The 20,460-nt window shown below is 47.2% G+C and overlaps 1 protein-coding gene across 1 annotated transcript in view; it reads right to left on the reverse strand.

Annotated features, from left to right (window-relative positions):
* LOC126278750 (uncharacterized) overlaps nt 1-20,460 on the reverse strand; it is a 103,287-nt gene that overhangs the window by 67,811 nt on the left and 15,016 nt on the right. The window contains exon 2 of the mRNA XM_049979026.1: nt 15,073-15,213. Coding sequence (XP_049834983.1) covers nt 15,073-15,213 — 141 coding nt within the window. The remainder of the gene's footprint in view (nt 1-15,072; nt 15,214-20,460) is intronic.

Raw genomic sequence — 20,460 nt, forward strand, 5'->3', positions numbered from 1 at the left:
TTTCTATGTATGTAAGGCGCAGATGGGTAAACAGGATCTTCATATATGCCAACCAGCATTCTTGGCATTGCATGGTATCGCCAACAAACATCTTATTGCTCTTAAAAGGCATTGGCTATTATAGGGAAAGCGCGTGTGGAGACCAGAGGAAAACATAACACTAGACTAGTGACACAATTAATACAATGATCCGGGCTGTTATGCCGTGGTCGAATGGATTTCATCCTAAAACCCGACGTTTCGTCCCCATCTGTGGAGGACATTTTCAAGGGGAATCGGATTCGCATATCAAGACTTCGGCATATTTTATAAGTAAATTAAATGGCATAGTGGTCCAGCCAGAGGAATTATTTTTGATGTAGTGTCGCTATTCACAGTAGTTCCACTCAATGAAATGTTATAACAGCTGAATCGGATTATTCCTCCCGATGTTTCCGAACTGTTTATACATTGCCTCACAACCATTTATTTCAAATGGAACGGAGAGTTCTATGAACAGACGGATAGTATTGCTACGGCGAGCTTCTTTAGGCCAGTTATAGCGAAATTTCTTATGGAAGTATTCGAGTAGCGCCGCGCGGGATTAGCCGAGAAGTCTAATTCGCTGCAGTCATGGACCGTGCAGCTGGTCCCGGCGGAGGTTCGAGTCCTCCCTCGGGATTGGGTGAGTGTGTTTGTCCTTAGGATAATTTACGTTAAGTAGTGTGTAAGCTTAGGGACTGATGACCTTAGTAGTTAAGTCCCACAAGATTTCACACACATTGGAACATATTCGAGTAGCAGGCATTGGAAACAGCGAACAAGAAACCGAATATTTGGTTCCGTTACGTGGATGATTCGTTTGTTTTGTGGCGACATGGCAGGGAGGAACAGGATCGTTTTCACAAACAATTGAAAGGGATCAATCCAAAGATTCAGATAACCAAGAAGGAAGAGGCAGGCGGAGGATTAAATTTCCTTGATGTGATAGTTTTCGAGGAAGAAGACAATAGCTTGGGCCACACGGTTTACCGAAAGCCCACGCACACAGACCGTTACCTACACCAGGAGTCGAGCCACCACCCACAACAAAAGCGAGGCGTCCTAAAATAGTTGGCAGATGTTGTTGTTGTTGTGGTCTTCAGTCGTGAGACTGGTTTGATGCAGCTCTCCATGCTAATCTATCCTGTGGAAGCTCCTTCATCCCCCAGTACCTACTACAACCTACATCCTTCTGAATCTGCTTAGTGTATTCATCTCTTGGTCTCCCTCTACGATTTTTACCCTCCACGCTGCCCTCCAATGCTAAATTTGTGATCCCTTCATGCCTCAGGACATGTCCTACCAGCCGATTCCTTCTTCTAGTCAAGTTGTGCCACAAACTTCTCTTCTCCCCAATCCTATTCAATGCCTCCTCATTAGTTACGTGATCTACCCACCTAATCTTCAACATTCTTCTATAGCACCACATTTCGAAAGCTTCTATTCTCTTCTTGTCCAAACTATTTATTGTCCATGTTTCACTTCCATACATGGCTACACTCCATACAAATACTTTCAGAAACGACTTCCTGACACTTAAATCTATACTCGATGTTAACAAATTTCTGTTCTTCAGAAACGCTTTCCTTGCCATTGCCCGTCTACATTTTATATCATCTCTACTTCGACAATCATCAGTTATTTTGCTCCCCAAATAGCAAAACTCCTTTATTACTTGAAGTGTCTCATATCCTAATCTAATTCCCTCAGCATCACCCGACTTAATTCGACTACATTTCATTATCCTTGTTTTGCTTTTGTTTATGTTCATCTTATATCCTCCTTTAAAGAGACTGTCCATTCCGTTCAGCTGCTCTTCCAAGTCCTTTGCTGTCTCTGACAGAATTACAATGTCATCGGCGAACCTCAAAGTTTTTATTTCTTCACCATGGTTTTTAATACCTACTCCGAATTTTTCTTTTGTTTCCTTTACTGCTTGCTCAATATGCAGATTGAATAACATCGGGGAGAGGCTACAATCCTGTCTCACTCCCTTCCCAGCCACTGCTTCCCTTTCGTGCCCCTCGACTCTTATACACTCCTGGAAATTGAAATAAGAACACCGTGAATTCATTGTCCCAGGAAGAGGAAACTTTATTGACACATTCCTGGGGTCAGATACATCACATGATCACACTGACAGAACCACAGGCACATAGACACAGGCAACAGAGCATGCACAATGTCGGCACTAGTACAGTGTATATCCACCTTTCGCAGCAATGCAGGCTGCTATTCTCCCATGGAGACGATCGTAGAGATGCTGGATGTAGTCCTGTGGAACGGCTTGCCATGCCATTTCCACCTGGCGCCTCAGTTGGACTAGCGTTCGTGCTGGACGTGCAGACCGCGTGAGACGACGCTTCATCCAGTCCCAAACATGCTCAATGGGGGAAAGATCCGGAGATCTTGCTGGCCAGGGTAGTTGACTTACACCTTCTAGAGCACGTTGGGTGGCACGGGATACATGCGGACGTGCATTGTCCTGTTGGAACAGCAAGTTCCCTTCCGGTCTAGGAATGGTAGAACGATGGGTTCGATGACGGTTTGGATGTACCGTGCACTATTCAGTGTCCCCTCGACGATCACCAGAGGTGTACGGCCAGTGTAGGAGATCGCTCGGTCGTATGCAGTCCTGATTGTGGCGCTCACCTGCACGGCGCTAAACACGCATACGACCATCATTGGCACCAAGGCAGAAGCGACTCTCATCGCTGAAGACGACACGTCTCCATTCGTCCCTCCATTCACGCCTGTCGCGACATCACTGGAGGCGGGCTGCACGATGTTGGGGCGTGAGCGGAAGACGGTGTGCTGGACCGTAGCCCAGCTTCATGGAGACGGTTGCGAATGGTCCTCGTCGATACCCCAGGAGCAACAGTGTCCCTAATTTGCTGGGAAGTGGCGGTGCGGTCCCCTACGGCACTGCGTAGGATCCTACGGTCTTGGCGTGCATACGTGCGTCGCTGCGGTCCGGTCCCAGGTCGACGGGCACGAGCACCTTCCACCGACCACTGGCGACAACATCGATGTACTGTGGAGACCTCACGCCCCACGTGTTGAGCAATTCGGCGGTACGTCCACCCGGCCTCCCGCATGCCCACTATACGCCCTCGCTCAAAGTCCGTCAACTGCACATACGGTTCACGTCCACGCTGTCGCGGCATGCTACCAGTGTTAAAGACTGCGATGGAGCTCCGTATGCCACGGCAAACTGTCTGACACTGACGGCGGCGGTGCACAAATGCTGCGCAGCTAGCGCCATTCGACGGCCAACACCGCGGTTCCTGGTGTGTCCGCTGTGCCGTGCGTGTGATCATTGCTTGTACAGCCCTCTCGCAGTGTCCGGAGCAAGTATGGTGGGTCTGACACACCGGTGTCAATGTGTTCTTTTTTCCATTTCCAGGAGTGTAACTGCAATCTGGTTTCTGTACAAATTGTAAATAGCCTTTCGCTCCCTGTGTTTTACCCCTGCCACCTTTAGAATTTGAAAGAGAGTATTCCAGTCAACGTTGTCAAAAGCTTTCTCTAAGTCTACAAATGCTAGAAACGTAGGTTTGCCTTTCCTTAATCTTTCTTCTAAGATAATTCTTAAGGTCAGTATTGCCTCACGTGTTCCAACATTTCTACGGAATCCAAGCTGATCTTCCCCGAGGTCAGCTTCTATCAGTTTTTCCATTCGTCTGTAAATAATTCGTGTTATTATTTTGCATCTGTGACTTATTAAACTGATAGTTCGGTAATTTTCACATCTGTCAACACCTGCTTTCTTTGCGATTGGAATTATTATACTCTTCTTGAAATCTGGGGGTATTTCGCATGTCTCACCAGATGGAAGAGTTTTGTCAGGACTAGGTCTCCCAAGGCCGTCAGTAGTTCTAATGGAATGTTGTCCACTCCCGGGGCCTTGTTTCGACTCAGGTCTTTCAGTGCTCTGTCAAACTCTTCATGCAGCAAAGTATCTCCCATTTCATCTTCATCTACGTCCTCTTCCATTTCCATAATATAGAGCAAGGAAAATCTGCAAACCAGAGGTGCTTGATGCAGAATTAAAACATCTGACCAACGCGTTGCTCACGATTGGTTACTCGTTCACAGAGGTGAACAGAGAGTTGAGACCACCGCGTTGAAATTTTAGCGATGCTCAAACGCCAGTGAAATCGAAAGTTTTCCTGCCATTCATTAATTACCTGACGCACAGCATATGAAAAATCCTGCAAAAGCGGAACATCGCGGTAATCCATACACTCACACGGAAGATACAAGATCACCTAAAATCGGCCAAGGACGTTCGCCAACAACTAGAAAAAGCTGGCATTTATAAGATTCCGTGTCGTTGCGGTGAGATGTACTTAGGTACTACAAAAGGAACTGTCAAAGAACGGCTAGAAGAGCACAAGGGCAATTGCAGAAGAGGAGAGACTGACAGATCAACTGTTGCGGAACATGCTTTGCAGTCACGAGACCACCACATTCATTCTGGTGGAACTCTAGTTCTGGCAGCCACAAGTGGATACCATGAAAGTCTATACAGAGAGGACAACCAGATTGTAAAACACACCAGGAATTTCAACAGGGAGGAGGACGACGTGAAACTGAATGGCATTTGGATTCCGGCACTGAAGAAGACGTGTACCAGTCTTCCACCGAGGGACAAAGCAACAGCGGACGCGTATTCAAGACATGTGACGTCACGCCATGTGCGAGAATGGAATTTTGCTGTAGTCAGTAGTAGAGATGGGCAAACTCAAACAGGTAACTTTTTCGAAACAAATGAAACAGTACAATGCAATTTTTCGATACGTTGTTTCGAAACAGTGAAACAGTTTGTGTTTTGTAATCTAATAAACCTACACCTTTTATCATCTTGAATGTCTAGTGTATAAGTATGTCCATATAAACACAAATGGGTGCGAGAGCGCTAATCATATCGCAGAAAGTGTGAAACTATCACTTAGGCGTCTTGAAAGTTTCGTATTTCCTGCAGCAAATGCGCTGCTTTCGTGTCGTGTGACTTTCATACTTTTCAATTAGCTGAGGACAGCCATAGCTGAAGACAGAAGAACCACCACGAACGGAACTGGAGGTGGGAGCAAACTGCAGAAACAACGGATATGCTACTGGGATTCCCACATTCCGTTGTTAGGGGTAATATATCCATCCTGCTAATTTCCATGCACACAAAGGGAATCATTGTGGATAATAGGCACAGTGACTATAGACTCTCAAATAATGCCAAATAATTCGAATAAATAACAAAATATAACATAAAAAATTTTGCCTTTCTAGCTATTTCGATCCGTTACTACAAATTCACCATGCTTCCCAGCCCTTCCCGTTCACCATTACACTATCAGTGATATGTCAAACAGATTGCTTGCAATTATACCTACACCAAATTTATGTATTTGTCTAATAACTGTCACTCTACGACTTTTTTTATTCAAAATGCTGTAGGCTTACTTGCGTTACTTAATATGATTACTGTACATGAACAGAAAAGCGTATTTTATAAAAAAAAGTGTAATTTAACTGAATGATCTTCACATATTTATTATTTTGAATAGTATGCGTTGTTTTATTGTTTGGTTAGTGTTTATAAAGCAGATGTTACGCCATTTCGGAATAGGACAGTCAGCTAGAAAAGAAGCTTTATTTTCGGATATCTTAAGCTTCATGCTATTGCTTGTCAAAAAGATTTCGACACTCTTGAAAGTGTTTCATGAAGTGTTAGTTGTGTTTCAGTACCTGTGCCGAGCCCGAATCTCGTCCGACACAGAGCGGAATGAAACATCACTGTTTCGATACAATCAGTCCGTTCCAAGCACAGGTGGACTGAAACAGCCTTATTTTGAAAGAACGACACAGTTTCTGTGTCTGGCTCGAGATCGAATCTGGTCCGGTTATCCGAGACTGGGGCGGAATGAAACACCACTGTTTCGAAACAGTGAACCACAGCCGTTCCGAAACACTGAAACAGCTCCACGTATCGATACACTGTATCGAAACATAGAAACAGTGTCCAAGTCCAGTCAGTAGCGAGCGAGAGCGCGCATAAGACATTCAAAAAAGCCACTATCCCCCTTGAAAATGACGTCCACGGATGGGGACGAAACGTCGGGTTTTAAAGTGAAATCCGTTCGTCCACGGCATAATAGCCCGGAACATTTTATTAGTTGCGACATTTCTGGTCGTGAAAGTTTTCATTTTACACTAGACAAGTGGTAGCTAGGAAGCGGATCGCGAGTCTTTGGCTCCTTGAATATGACTCACCACGTGCGACTGCGCGGGTACAGTGCAGTGACAAAGATATATGACAGCAAATAAAAATTCTTGTAGATATGACTGGTTTTCTTATTCCTATTTTTCTGCGTTTCATTAGTATTTATGTTTGGCAATAAACAGCGGCATGCTACGCCGCTCTTCAGCCATAGTGGTGACAATTCAGAACACAGAATGGAGAAACAGAATGAACATAGTGACGGGCAAAAAATAGTGGTCACAGATACACAAAAAACACGGAGCCGTTCACACTCGACGATAACGACACTGACAACACGTTGACACGGCGCACAGAACACTGATGAATCCGACGGCACAAGTGAACGTTGAAGCATGACGGCGGACACTAAAAACACAAAACGACGTCACACACACGTGACACAGATGGCGATGACCTCCGGCGCGCGAAAGTCCATGGAGCGTGTGCGAGTCCGGGGACCTGCCAAGAGGGGAAGAGAGGTAAAGGGGGGGAGAGGGTGGAGAGGGGAGAACAAAGATGCCAATGGCTGAGGAGATGGGAGGAGGGGTAGATGGACAGGGGAGGGGAAGCCCGGGGGAGGAGTGGGGAGAAAGGGAGGAGGGAGGGAAGGTGCCCAAAGGAACAGACAGAGGAAGAGGGAGGGTGGATCAAAGTTGGTAGGAGGGGTATATGGATGGGAGGAGGACATCATCAGGGAGGCGGAGCTGGCGGAAGCTACCTTGGGAGAGGGTAAGGAGGGTGGAGAGATGGAGACCGGGTGGGACGTGGGAATACAGGTGCGGCAGTGGGCGGGGGCGGGAGAGGATGGGCGAGACAAGCGGGTGAGGAGGATCGAGTTTGCAGGAGGTGTACATGATCCGTATCCTCTCAAGGAAAAGGAGGAGGTGGGGGAATGGTATGAGATCGTACAGGATCCGCGTGAGGGAGGGGAGACGGATGCGATAGGCGAGGCGAGAGCATGGCGTTCAAGGATTTGGAGGGATTTATAAAAGGTAGGGGGTGCGGAGATCCAGGCCAGATGGGCGTAACAAAGGATAGGGCGGATGAGGGATTTATAGGTGTGGAGTATGGTGGAGGGGTCCAGACCCCATGTACGGCCGGAAAGGAGCTTGAGGACACTGAGTTTGGAGCGTGCCTTGGCTTGGATTGTCCAGAGATGGGGGGTCCAGGAGAGTTGACAGTCGAAGGTGACGCCAAGGTACTTAAGGGTGAGGTCGATAGGAAGGCCGTAGATGGTGAGATAGAAATCAAGGAGGCGGAAGTAAGGGGTGGTTTTGCCTACTATCATCGCCTGGGTTTTGGAGGGATTGACCTAGAGCAACCACTGGTTGCACCAAGTGGTGAACCGGTCAAGATGGGATTGGAGAATGTGTTGGGAGCGTTGCAGGGTGGGGGCAAGGGCAAGGAAGGTGGTGTCATTGGCAAATTGGAAAAGGTGGATGGGGGGTGACGGCGGCGGCATGTCCGCCGTATATAAAAGGTACAGAAAGGGAGAGAGGACGGAGCCTTGGGGCACACCGGCGGAGGGAAAAAAGGTGTAGGAATGGGTGTTATGGATGGTGACATAGGAAGGATGGTGGGAGAGAATGGAAGCCGATCAGATGGACGTAATTAATGGGAAGGGCGAAGGTTTGGAGCTTGGAGAGGAGACCGGAATGCCATACGCGATCATAAGCACATTCGAGGTCAATGGAGAGGAAGATTGCGGAGTGACGGGAATTAAGCTGTTCGGAAAGGAGATGAGTGAGGTGAAGGAGAAGGTCGTCAGAAGAGAAGGATGGCCGAAAGCCACACTGGGTAACGGGAAGGAGGCGGTGCTGGCAGAGATGCTGGTGGATGCGGCAGGTGAGGATAGATTCCAGGACCTTGCTGAAGACTGAGCTAAGGCTGATGGGGCAGTAGGAGATGGCAGACAGCGGTTTACCAGGTTTAAGGAACATCAGGATATGGGAGGTTTTCCATAGGTCAGGGTAGTAACCGGTGGACAGGACTACATTGTAGACCCTGGCCAGGGTGGAGAGGAAAGAGACAGGAGCTTCACAAAGGTGACTGTAGGTGACACAATCATGACCAGGAGCGGTGTTGCGTTTTGTGCGGAGTGTAACAATGAGATCCTGTGTAGTGATAGGGCCATTGAGTTCCGTGTGTGCAATGTTGTCCAAGTACTGGAAACCAGGTGCGAGTGGAGGGACAGAGGTGTCAGTTCGATCGCGGACATCCGGGAAGAGAGAGTAATCGAACTGGGGATCATCAGGGATGGAAAAGACATTGGAGAGGTAAGAGGCAAAGTGATTGGACTTACTAAGGGTGTCAGGGAACGGGTGATCATCATGGAGAAGAGGATAGTAGCGAAAGGGTTTAGTTCCAGTAAGGTGACGGAAGGCTGACCAGAACTTGGACGAGTTTAAAGGCAGGGTAGATTTTAAACGGGTGCATGTCTGTCGCCAGTCCTGGCGTTTCTTAGCCGCAAGCAAATTTCGAATGTGCCACTGGAGTTGCCGGTGGTGTCGGAATGTGTCCAGGTCACGGGTGTGAAGGAAGGCACGGTAGAGATTGCGGGATTCACAGAGGAGGAGGATGGCCTGTGGGGGTAAGGTATGACGGTGGGGGTGGATGGCGACAGTAGGGACATGGGCCTCTACGACCTCAGACAAGGTCTGCTGGAGAAAGGAGGTGGCATGGGTTACATCATTAGGGTGGTGGTAGGTGAAGTGGTGGCTATCGACCTGGGTAGAAAGGGTATCCTGGTAGGCATTCCAGTCGGCACGGGAATAGTCATGGACATACTTTGGGGGAGGGTCATTATGAGGGTCGGGGCAGGGGGCAACGACCGTCTGAAACGGTGAGGTGGACAGGAAGATGGTCGCTACCAGTAGGCTCCAGGACATCCACCGTTATGCAGCCAAGAAGGTTAGGGGAGGAAAGGATAACATCGGGAGTGGAGTTGGATTCAGGACGGGTGTGCTGGGGGATGGGAATGTGGTCGCCTTGAAGGGAGGAGAGGAACCGATGCCACAGCTGTAACGACTATGGATGTTGAGGTCGGCGGCGATCACGTAGGAGGAGAAGGTACAGTAAATGTGGGAGAGGAAGTCGAAGGGAATAGGGACGTTAGGGCGGACGTAGATGGTGGCGCAGGTGACGGTAAGGCCGGGGAAGAAGAGACTAAGGATCAGGTGTTCGGTGGGGTCGGGAAGGAGAGGTTGGAGCTGAACTGGGATCTGGCGGTGGTGACCAATGGCAACTCCGCCACGCGCAATCGGGAGGGGATTATCGGAGCGGTGAAGGAGGTAGGGCGACGTGGGAATGGTGTGGTGGGGTTGGAGGAAAGTTTCATTGATGAGGAAGGCATCCGCAGGAAGAGGTTCTTGTTGGCAGGAAGGGAGCGGATTTTGCTGAAAAGGATACGGTGCTGTCGCACCATGACAGGGATTTAGACAAGGGTGTCAAGATGGGACAAGGTGAAATGGGCCTGGTTGTTGGAGTACGTGGCATACATTTTCAAGTGGAAAATGGAACGGGTAGCGAGGGAGACCTGTTGGAGGGTGTGAGGGCGCTGGAAAGGGTGGACGTTTTGTAGGACATTGGTGATGTTTGATGATGTCCTCAGCGGTGGGGGTGGGGGGTGGGGAACTAGGGAATTGCCAGGAGGGGTGGGGGCGTCCAGAGGACGGACAGGTACGGTGAGTTCAGGGGTGCTCGGAGGGGGTTGGGCTTTACATTTTTGGGATTAGGTGGGATAGGGCAGATTGCAGGTATTGCAGGAGAGAGGGGATTGGAGGTTATGGCACTGCCGGAGGAAGTGCGCTTGTCTACAATGCGGGCAGGTGGGGGCCTCGCGGCACTCGGCTGTTGGGTGCACATTATAGCGCAGACACCTCTGGCAGCGCAGGGATTGAAGAGGCGAACAGGAGGAGTCTACCTTATAGCGCTGGTTGAGGAGGAGGGCACCCTCCTTCAGGAGACGGTCAATGGAGGGGGTGTCCTTGGAGAAAACCCGCATAAGGCCGGTGAGGGCGGCCGAGTTGAAAATGCGGCGGACCGCCCGCACCTCCAGCATGGGATGCGCCTTGAGCTCCGCCAACACCTCCTCCTCCGTGATCGACGGATATACCATTGTGAGCTGCAAAGTGACGATGTCTTTGCGAGTTTATTACAGCAAGTGCTGGGTTCTAAGATTTATCAAGATTGAAACCACTATCTCTATTAATTAAGTTAGTCGTCAAGCGAATTTCAATTGCCTCCTTTACTATTGAGTCCCAAAAGGATGGTGTAGTTGCCAAAATATCGAAGTTGTCATACAAGACGTCGTCACAGTACAGCGCACAATGATACATCGATATGCCAACAAAGATCAACTGCAGAGTCATAGATACAACTCGCGCATTATGCACGTCTCTGTCGCCGACCAACTTCTCTGGCGCATTTGCATCTGTGGCCTATTGCGCAGTCGCGTGGTACAACAGTATAATGGGACGAAGCGTGCGTTGGAGCGGCAGTCTTGCGGCTCACTCTGAAGATACAGCCGAAATATTAGAAGAAGAAGGAAATTTCTTGCGGCTGCACACCCGAAACTTAATGGAACAGTCCTTGCGCCGCCAAAACATGAAGACTCACAGCAAAATATTTATTTCATCCTTCGTTTTGTAATCAGATAGAAATGTAAATAACATCGAATACTGCAGAATATACTTTTATTATGGTCTTAAGGAGGTCCTGAATATATGGCGATTTCCGAGTGTGGTCAGACGGGACCCTAGAAAAGCACTCCGTCTTCAGGCCACAAGTGGCCCATCGGGACCATCCGACCTCCGTGTCATCCTCAGTTGAGGATGTGGATAGCAAGGGTGTGTGGTCATCACACCGCTCCGGAACCCTAGAAGGACAGCTTAAATTACTGCGAGTGAAAAGAGGGGCACAAATATTTGGCCTTTTACAAAGAGGTGTACAATCACTTAATCAGTACAGGTCATTGGTTGTTTATTTCCTTGGGTACACAAAGACAATGAAGAGATAGATAATTCACATGTAACAGCCACTGGCACATCCGGCTGGTATATATTTTGATGCTAACGTCATGTGATATTTCGTATGGCATATCAATATCTATTTCCGTCTTTGTTGCCAAATGCCTCCTTCCCACTCTCACCTTTGTTTCCTAGTTCTCTCACCGCCAGCGCTGCAGTCTTTAGTGCGTAAGCATAGACCATAGATGTTATTTATAGTTTATATGCATAAGTTGTGTGTGTGTGTGTGTGTGTGTGTGTGTGTGTGTGTGTGTGTGTGTGTGTGTGTGTGTGTTCTGTTATTTTCTGGTTTTGAGTTTAATGTGCACAGCAGCAGAGAAGTGGACAAACGAGCGAACTATGAATTTCATAAGGGCGATTTATCGAGAACCAGAGCTACGAAATGTGGGGTTGTTGGGATTAGGGAAGGACGGGGAAGGAAGTCGGCCGTGCCCTTTGAAAGGATCCATCTCGGCATTTGCCTGGAGCGATTTGCGGAAATCACGGAAAACCTAAATCAGGATGGCCGGACGCGGGATTGAACCGTCGTCCTCCCGAATGCGAGTCCACTGTTTAACCACTGTGCCACCTCGCTCGGTATATGAAATGTGGAAAGTAATGTATATACGGACAGCACTCTGACAAAGGACGGTCGGAAAGCTGTCGTCGATTAGGTCAGAATTACGCTTGATTTTTCTGTGAGCTTCCGTGTGAAGTTGAACAAAAATAAAGTATAAATAAAAATTGTATTCTTATTTCAAACTTTACTCAATTAAATCTCTTAGTCATTCTACCAAAGCATTCCATACTTCTGGGACCAAGGGATTTATTGATGAATAGTGTATTTTAAAGAGACATCAAACTTCCGTATCAAACACCAGTAGCTAATAAGGAATTATCTCCAATCTGATTATAACTGATTATACTCTCGTATTTGTATCGGTTCTAGCAGTTCACGAATCAGTTGCTTAAACGAGATAGCTCGAATCGTGTTTCCGACATTCAGTAAAAATCAGGGTGCGATTTGTGCTTTCACCATTGGGGAGGATGTCTTAGGGGGTTAGTAGAATTATCTATGTTACTAGCTTGGACACGCATGGTTAAACAGCTATTTATAAATAGATGTTAATGCCGAAACTCACTATTCACGCGTATGCACTATCAGAAAAGCCACCCCTTGTTATATCTTTAAAAGTACACCATAGGTAAAGCTTATTTACAAAATCATCTACATACAGGTATACGAGGGGAATTCAAAAAGTAGAGGAATTCAAAAAGCTGTACTTGTTCTGATGATAGAAAACTGAAACATATTAATAGCATTAATAGTAAGACTTACTAAAAACTTTCAGTGTTCAGCTCCACAAATTTAAATTATATGTAAAGTTTTACTCCAGTGCGTGGGAAATAAACATTCCAGGTTGGGATGCATAAACTAAAACCAGAGGAGGGGATGGTCTGATGCAGAGGGGGGGGGGGGAATCCCCCCCATCCACCCCTGCAAATCGCATACTGGTAAAAATTCAGGGAAAAGGTATGTATCCAGCATCAGTTCACGAGCTAAATTTCCAAGGCATTCCTTTTAATTAAAAAATTAATTTCCACTATCCCTTGTTCGTCTATACTGAGCTAATAGTGTGGCCCCTGTAAACACTTCTCGGCCGCATACGTATTGCCGTAACCATTGCCTTGCAATAGTGGCCGGTAATTTTGCAGTATCTGTGGCTGCAACTCATGTGATGGGAATGTTGCCGGATAACATTTTCGGAATATATTGTTGGCCATATGCCTTTTTATAGTCCCTGGAAATGTAGCTTAAGACAGGCCAACACTGCAACAGCTGTTGCGACAGATGGCCAGCGTGTGAAATTACGTTGAACGGAACACGCCGGTCCTAACTGTACACTCGCCGCAGTTGCTGAACGTAAAATACATGAACGTAACTAAGAATATATTCACATAAAAAAAGTCTTAGGAAGAGTCTCAATATTAGTAAAAAAAGACGCCACATTGCAACAGAAAGTATTTAAAAACACAATTTTGTGGTAATAAGTGGGGTTCGCCTTGTATTCTGATCAATGACGAAAATTTACGAGGATGTACGAGGAGCAGTTCGAACTCATAACGGCATTGATTTGAAAGTCGGTCGAGATGGGACTTCTGTAAGCAGCGGATGCAGTAGAGTCGAAAGGTGGCCTACTTCCAAGCCGGGTGCATTTTAATTGAAATGTGCAGCGAAAGAGAGTTCAATCTATAATAGGAGCAAGGTGGTTCGTCTCAAGGAACTTTCGTCATCTTTAAACATACTTTGTTGTAACTAACAACAGATAGCAGTGATCTGGCGTTACCCAGTACCTTAAGCGTTCGGGTCTATTAGCGAAACTTCACGGGACAACATTGCTCCCGTGTAAGGAAGTTTTAAATACGCGGTTTTCACACAAGAAACAAGCGTGTTACCCAAATTATGCCTCTTGTAGCCTCAACAATCAGTCCTACCTTAAAAATGTGTGAATTTGTTTGGAACCCTGTAGAAGAAAATGAAGAAGACGGTACTAAAGAAAGGAGATTAAACACTGCTGAGCAAAAACAGTGTGTTTTCCCGCCATCGTTAGATTCAATGTCGCCTGGTTTCGTTTTGGGACTTGACGAGTTTGCATTCATGTAAAATGGTTCAAGGACAGTGAAACCACGAGTCTTTGGACGTCCACGCCTAGTCATAAAAAGTGAAGGTCGGAGGCAGGCCTGTTCTGTCATGACAGGCAGCGATCTGTGGCTGATCGACCGAGTACAATATTGGTACAGCCAGAAGTGAAGCAAGCGGTTGCTAGAAACAGGCACTGCGCCGCGGGGGCATACTGTTAGGGGAGGGGAGGGGGGAGAAATTAAGCTGGGCTTCCATGCAGCCTGTATTAGTACTCTAAGGCTCCATGACAACTGAGGACTACATGAACATTATCCCGGACTATCTCCATCCCTTGATGGTTAATGCCTTTCCCAACTGTGATGGAATCTTCTAGCAGGATAACTGCACATGTCATGAGGCCAGAATCGTGGCACAGCGGTCTGAGGAGCATGGTTGTGAACTCACACAGATGTCTTGGCCACAACATTTATCTTATCTTGGCCTGATGGCACACAGCTGGGGCGCTATCAGGCGTTAGCTCCACGCCCACAAACCACCAGCCCCTAATTTATCATAATTGCGTGATCTGGACCTGTAGGATATCTGCTGTCTCGGACGTCAGTAAACCTACAAAGGAATCGCTGCTGTATTTCGTTCCAGAGGTGGACCAGCACAGTATTTTGCCGCTGGTCATAAGGTTTTGGGTCAACAGTATAGATATTTTGGAATAATATCATAGTTATTAATATCTAGGCAACGGCCTTGTCGCAGTGGATACACCGGCTCCCGTCAGAAGTTAAGCGCTGTCGGGCGTCGCCGACACTTGGATGTGTGACCATCCGGGCCTCCATGAGCTGTTGCCATTTTTCGGGGTGCACTCAGCCTCGTGATGCCAATTGAGGAGCTACTCGACCGAATAGTAGCGGCTCCGGCCACAGAAAACCATCATACCGACTGGGAGAGCGTTGTGCTGACGATACGCCCCTCCTACCCGCATCGACATGTGAGGATGACACGGCGGTCGGACGGTCCCGATGGGCCACTTGCGGCCTGAAGACGAAGTGCTATTAATATCTAGAAACAAATAACAAAGAACTTCATTCGAATAAAATTCTGTTAGTTGCTCAAGTATATATGTAAGTTTAGATACAACTGCCGACCATCCACATTTTGCCGACGAGGTTGACGCTGCGAGCGTAGAGGCGGCGTCTTCCAGCACCATCCTGGACGGCTCTCCTCATGACGAGTAGCCAGACCACGACCTGCTGCAGCCGTGTCCGCTGTCGGGTCAACGAGATCCCCTGCAGACATAGCCGACAGTGAGAACATTCTTTATTGGACACTCTGATTGTTTGCATGAGCGCCTGCATGTGGCAAATAGCCACGTCAGCCGTTTGGATATCACACCCTACGACAAAAAAGCGACGCACCACGAAGGGATTATCCGAATAGGACGAAAATCGGTAGACAAACAGAAGATTAAAATTTCGGAAAAAAATTGGATAATTTAGTCAAGAGGAAGAGCGTCACAAATTGAGCAAGTCAGTAACGTATTCCTCCACCTCTGGCCCTTAGGCAAGCAGTTATTCGTCCTGGTATTAATTCATAGAGTTGTCGGATGTCCTCCTGAGAGATATCGTGCCAAATTCTGTCCAACTAGCACATTATATCATCAAAATACCGAAGTGGTTGCAGGGCCATGCAGATAATCCTCCAAACTTTCTCACAAGGGAACCTCCCCATCGCACCTCCTCAGATTTAGTTATAAGTTGGCACAATGGATAGGCCTTGAAAAACTGAACACAGATCAATCGAGGAAACAGGAAGAAGTTGTGTGGAACTATGAAAAAACTAAGCAAAATATATAAACTGATCAGTCCATGTGCAAGATAGGCAACATCTAGTGCAGTGTATGCTTAGGAGCGCCGTGGTCCCGTGGTTAGCGTGAGCAGCTGCGGAATGAGAAGTTCTTGGTTCAAGTCTTCCCGGGAGTGAGAAGTTTAATTTTTTATTTTCAGTTTATGTGACAAACTCTTATGTTTCCATCACTTTCTTGGGAGTGACTATCACATCCACAAGAAAACCTAAATCGGGCAAGGTAAAAGAATCTTTTTACCCATTCGCCAAGTGTACAAGTTGGGTGGGTCGACAACATATTCCTGTCATGTGACGCACATACGGTCATCAGTGTCGTCTAGAATATATCAGACGTGTTTTCCTGTGGAGGAATCGGTTCACCTATGACCTTGCGATCAAATGTTTTCGGTTCCCATTGCAAAGGCACGTCCTTCCGTCTACTAATCGCACGTTTTTGCGGTGCGGTCGCAAAACACAGACACTAATCTTATTACAGTGAACAGAGTCGTCAATGAACGAACGGACAGATCATAACTTTACGAAAATAAAGAAAGTAAACTTTTCACTCGAGGGAAGACTTGAACCCAGGGCCTCTCGTTACGCACCTGCTCGCGCTAAGCACGGTACCACGGCGCTCCTGAGCATACAGTCCCCTAGATGCTACTTATCTTGCACATGGACTACTCAGTTTGTATATTTTGCTTATTTTTTTCATGGTTTCACACAACTTCTTCCTGTTTTCTCGATTGATCTGTGTTCAGTTTTTCAAGGCCTATCCACTGTGCCAACATAACTAAATCTGAGAGGGGTGCGATGGGGAGGTTCCCTTGTCAGCTAAGGAGAGATTTGGTGAGCATGCTGCCCACGGCAGCTTCGGCAAACACGAAGACAAGCAGTAGAAAGCCACGCTGTGTGCGGGCTGACATTATCTTGCTGAAATCTAGGTCCAGGATGGCTTCCCATGTAGGGCAAAAAAAAAAAGGTGCATGAAATATCGCCAGCGTATCACTGTGCTCTGAGGGTACCGTGCATGACAACCAAAGGGATCCTGCTATGAAAAGAAATGGCACCCCCAAACCATCACTTATGATTGTATGGCGGACGACACTGAGGATGGTTTTACACTGCTGTCCGAGATGTCTCCAGACACGTCTTCATCCCATTGAGTACAGTCCAGATGACCAGCGAAGACGTGTCTGGAGCCGCCCCAGACACTGGTAGGATACCAACCTGACTGTCGCCTTCCATATAGCCCGAAAACCAAGAGTGATGGTACAGCGTGCCACTTCTTTTCATAGCAGGACTCCTTTGGTTGTCAAATGGCTCTGAGCACTATGGGACTTAACAGCTGAGGTCATCAGTCCCCTAGACTTAAAACTACTTGAACCTAACTAACCTAAGGACTTCACACACATTCATACCCGAGGCAGGATTGTAATCTGCGACCGTAGCTATCGTGCGTTCCAGACTGAAGCGGCTAGAACCGCTCGGCCACAACGGCCGGCGTTTGGTTGTCATCCGCGGCACCCTTACAGTACAGAGTTACGTTGGCGATATTTTGTTGCCCTACAAAGCAAGCCACACTGGGCTAATATTTCAGCAAGATAATACGGCGAGAGTTTGTACGGCTTGTCTTCGTGCTTGCCAAACCCTACCTTTGCCATCAAGGTCGATGGATCTCTCCTCATTTGAGAACATTTGGAGCAGTTTGGGCAGGGCCCTGCAACCATCTCGGTATTTTGACCATCTAATGCACCAATGGAGAGACTTTGGCACGATATCCCTCAAAAGGACATCCAACAACTTTATCAATCAATGTCAAGCCCAATAATTGCTTACGTAAGAGCCAGAGGTGAACCAACGGTTTATCGACATGCTCAATTTGCGAAGTTGTTTCTCTTGAGTAAATCATTAAACTTTTTCTGAAACTGTAAACGTTTGTTTGTCTGTACATGTACATCACATCTAGTGATTACCGTTCCATTCGGATAATTCCTTTGTGGTGTGTCAAACGTTTTTCTTTTTTTTTTTTGTCTTAGAGTGTATACTGCCAGGCATATAGAGTGATTTTTTTCCCCCGTGTGCAAAATTTTGGGACTGATCAATGACAGCATATGGGATAAAAATGGTCTAATTTACTTATGTCTGGAAATGCATAGTTTTCATGCTAGAGATCATTTATTCAACCATACTTCGTTACAGAGACTGCAGTCTAATACGCGCTGTACCATGCAGCCACAGTGAGCCTGGCCGCAAGATGACACGCAGGTCCGTGAGGTAACGCAGGGTGACACGCGGTGAGTTTTTTGCGAACCACACAACTGAATCGTCCTGCGCACATTAGAGGGCAGCGTAACGTGACGCAGTTCCTGCGCTTGGTGACCCTACGGATCGCAGTCTCCTGTGCGCAGTTTACTGCGAGGCTCACGGTGGTTCTGGCTGTTGGTAGTTCGAAATGGAGGAAAAGCTAATTGAAGCCGTACGTGTTCGCAAAGTTCTGTATGATACAAGCCATGAAGATTACTTGAAAACGAAGCTGCAAGCTGAGAAGTGGGAGAAAGTGGCCAAGGAAACGGACATACGAAATGCTAAGTTGCATTGTAATTCGTTGTTAACATTCTACGTTGACATTGTTAAAACTCTGTAGCAAATTTTCGTGATGTGCTCTGTCCTGATAAATGTTTATCAAAATAGATGCCTAGGTTCCTTACAATATCATTCCTTACTAGCGTGTAGCCCTCCATATCTACCAGTGAAAACGGAATAGATGGATTTAACCACGTCTTTGAAGTCCATATAGAATCGAAACTGTCGTCCAAGTACACACACACACACACACACACACACACACACATATATATATATATATATATATATATAGGCAGTCCCGCGGTTCCGGACTGCAGCGCCAGAACCGCGCGGCCACCGCGGCCGGCTTTGATTTGTTGTTGAATAGTCCTGATGACTAATAGGATTCTGTTTCTGATAGTGTCTGTATGGGAAAATACGGTTTCTGTTAATTGATAATAATGAAACTTCCTGGCAGATTAAAACTGTGTGCCCGACCGAGACTCGAACTCGGGACCTTTGCCTTTCGCGGGCAAGTACTCTACCAACTGAGCTACCCAAGCACGACTCACAATCCGTCCGCACAGCTTCGATTCTGCCATATTTATTTATGTTCTTCTGGCAGAAGTAAAGCTGTGAGTACCGGGCGTGAGTCGTGCTTCGGTAGCTCAGTTGGTAGAGCACTTGCCCGCGAAAGGCAAAGGTCCCGAGTTCGAGTTTCGGTCGGGCACACAGTTTTAATCTGCCAGGAAGTTTCGTATCAGCGCACACTCCGCTGCAGAGTGAAAATCTCATTCTGGATAATAATGAAATTTGCCCACTTCTCTTTCTCACCAGCTACTCTGTCCCTTCTGACTCACGCCATATGGACCTCCTCTTGCCTTCTTCGGCGTGAGAACCTGTAGCCAGTTTCATCAGAGCGATGTAGCACACCGCTTCGAACTCAAACTCAGAATCGGAATCGGATTCAGAACTTATATCTATTAACATAGCAGAAGTAGTGGCCATCTCTGCCAGAGCCAAAGTTCCTCAGCAAACTGCGTATTGAAACTGCGATCCAACCTGCGATGATTGTCGCCGTGACTCACGCTGCCGTGAGGAATTTGGAGTGAGCACCCCTGCGTCACATCACGGGCCTGCGTCTTATCTTGCGGCCAGCCTTACAGTATGCATGGTTTTCTCCTAGAGGGTAGTACTGTTCCTCATACTACATGCCCTTGTGGAACATTCTCTACGACAACTGCTTCTACCATTATTACTTACAGCACGTATATGAAGACAGTAACTGTACTCGAAAGAACAGAATACTGTTGATGAGCGTGCAGCTTTTCCCTGGAATAAATGATGACTAACTGAAACCCTCAGCTGCCGACAGGTGTTGTTGATATACCTCGATGTGGACAGCTGAAAATGTGTGCCCCGACCTAAACTCGAACCCGGGACCTCCTGCTTACATGGCAGACGCTCTATCCTTTTTTTTTTTAGTCTCATTTTGTTCGCTTTTGTTCGTTGCATCTGCTCGGGGCGGACGTCGTAAGACATCCATTTACGTTCGTTTTCGATCGATTGACTGAGTTTTTTTTTTTTTTTTTTTTTTTTTTTTTTTTTTTTGTTACAGAGGGCGCGTAACACTCTGACCGAACACGCTGAGCTACCGTGCCGGCTTCCATCTGAGCCACCGAGGACACAGATGAACAGCGCGACTGCAGGGACTTATCCCTTGCACGCTTCCCGTGAGACTCACATTCCCAACTGTCCACAATTCTACATATGTAATATACCTTATAGACATTTGCCCATTCACTCATTGCATATACACTTCTGGAAATTGAAATAAGAACACCGTGAATTCATTGTCCCAGGAAGGGGAAACTTTATTGACACATTCCTGGGGTCAGATACATCACATGATCACACTGACAGAACCACAGGCACATAGACACAGGCAACAGAGCATGCACAATGTCGGCACTACTACAGTGTATATCCACCTTTCGCAGCAATGCAGGCTGCTATTCTCCCATGGAGACGATCGTACACATGCTGGATGTAGTCCTGTGGAACGGCTTGCCATGCCATTTCCACCTGGCGCCTCAGTTGGACCAGCGTTCGTGCTGGACGTG

Source organism: Schistocerca gregaria, chromosome 6 (assembly GCF_023897955.1).
Source record: "Schistocerca gregaria isolate iqSchGreg1 chromosome 6, iqSchGreg1.2, whole genome shotgun sequence".
Lineage (NCBI taxonomy): Eukaryota > Metazoa > Arthropoda > Insecta > Orthoptera > Acrididae > Schistocerca > Schistocerca gregaria.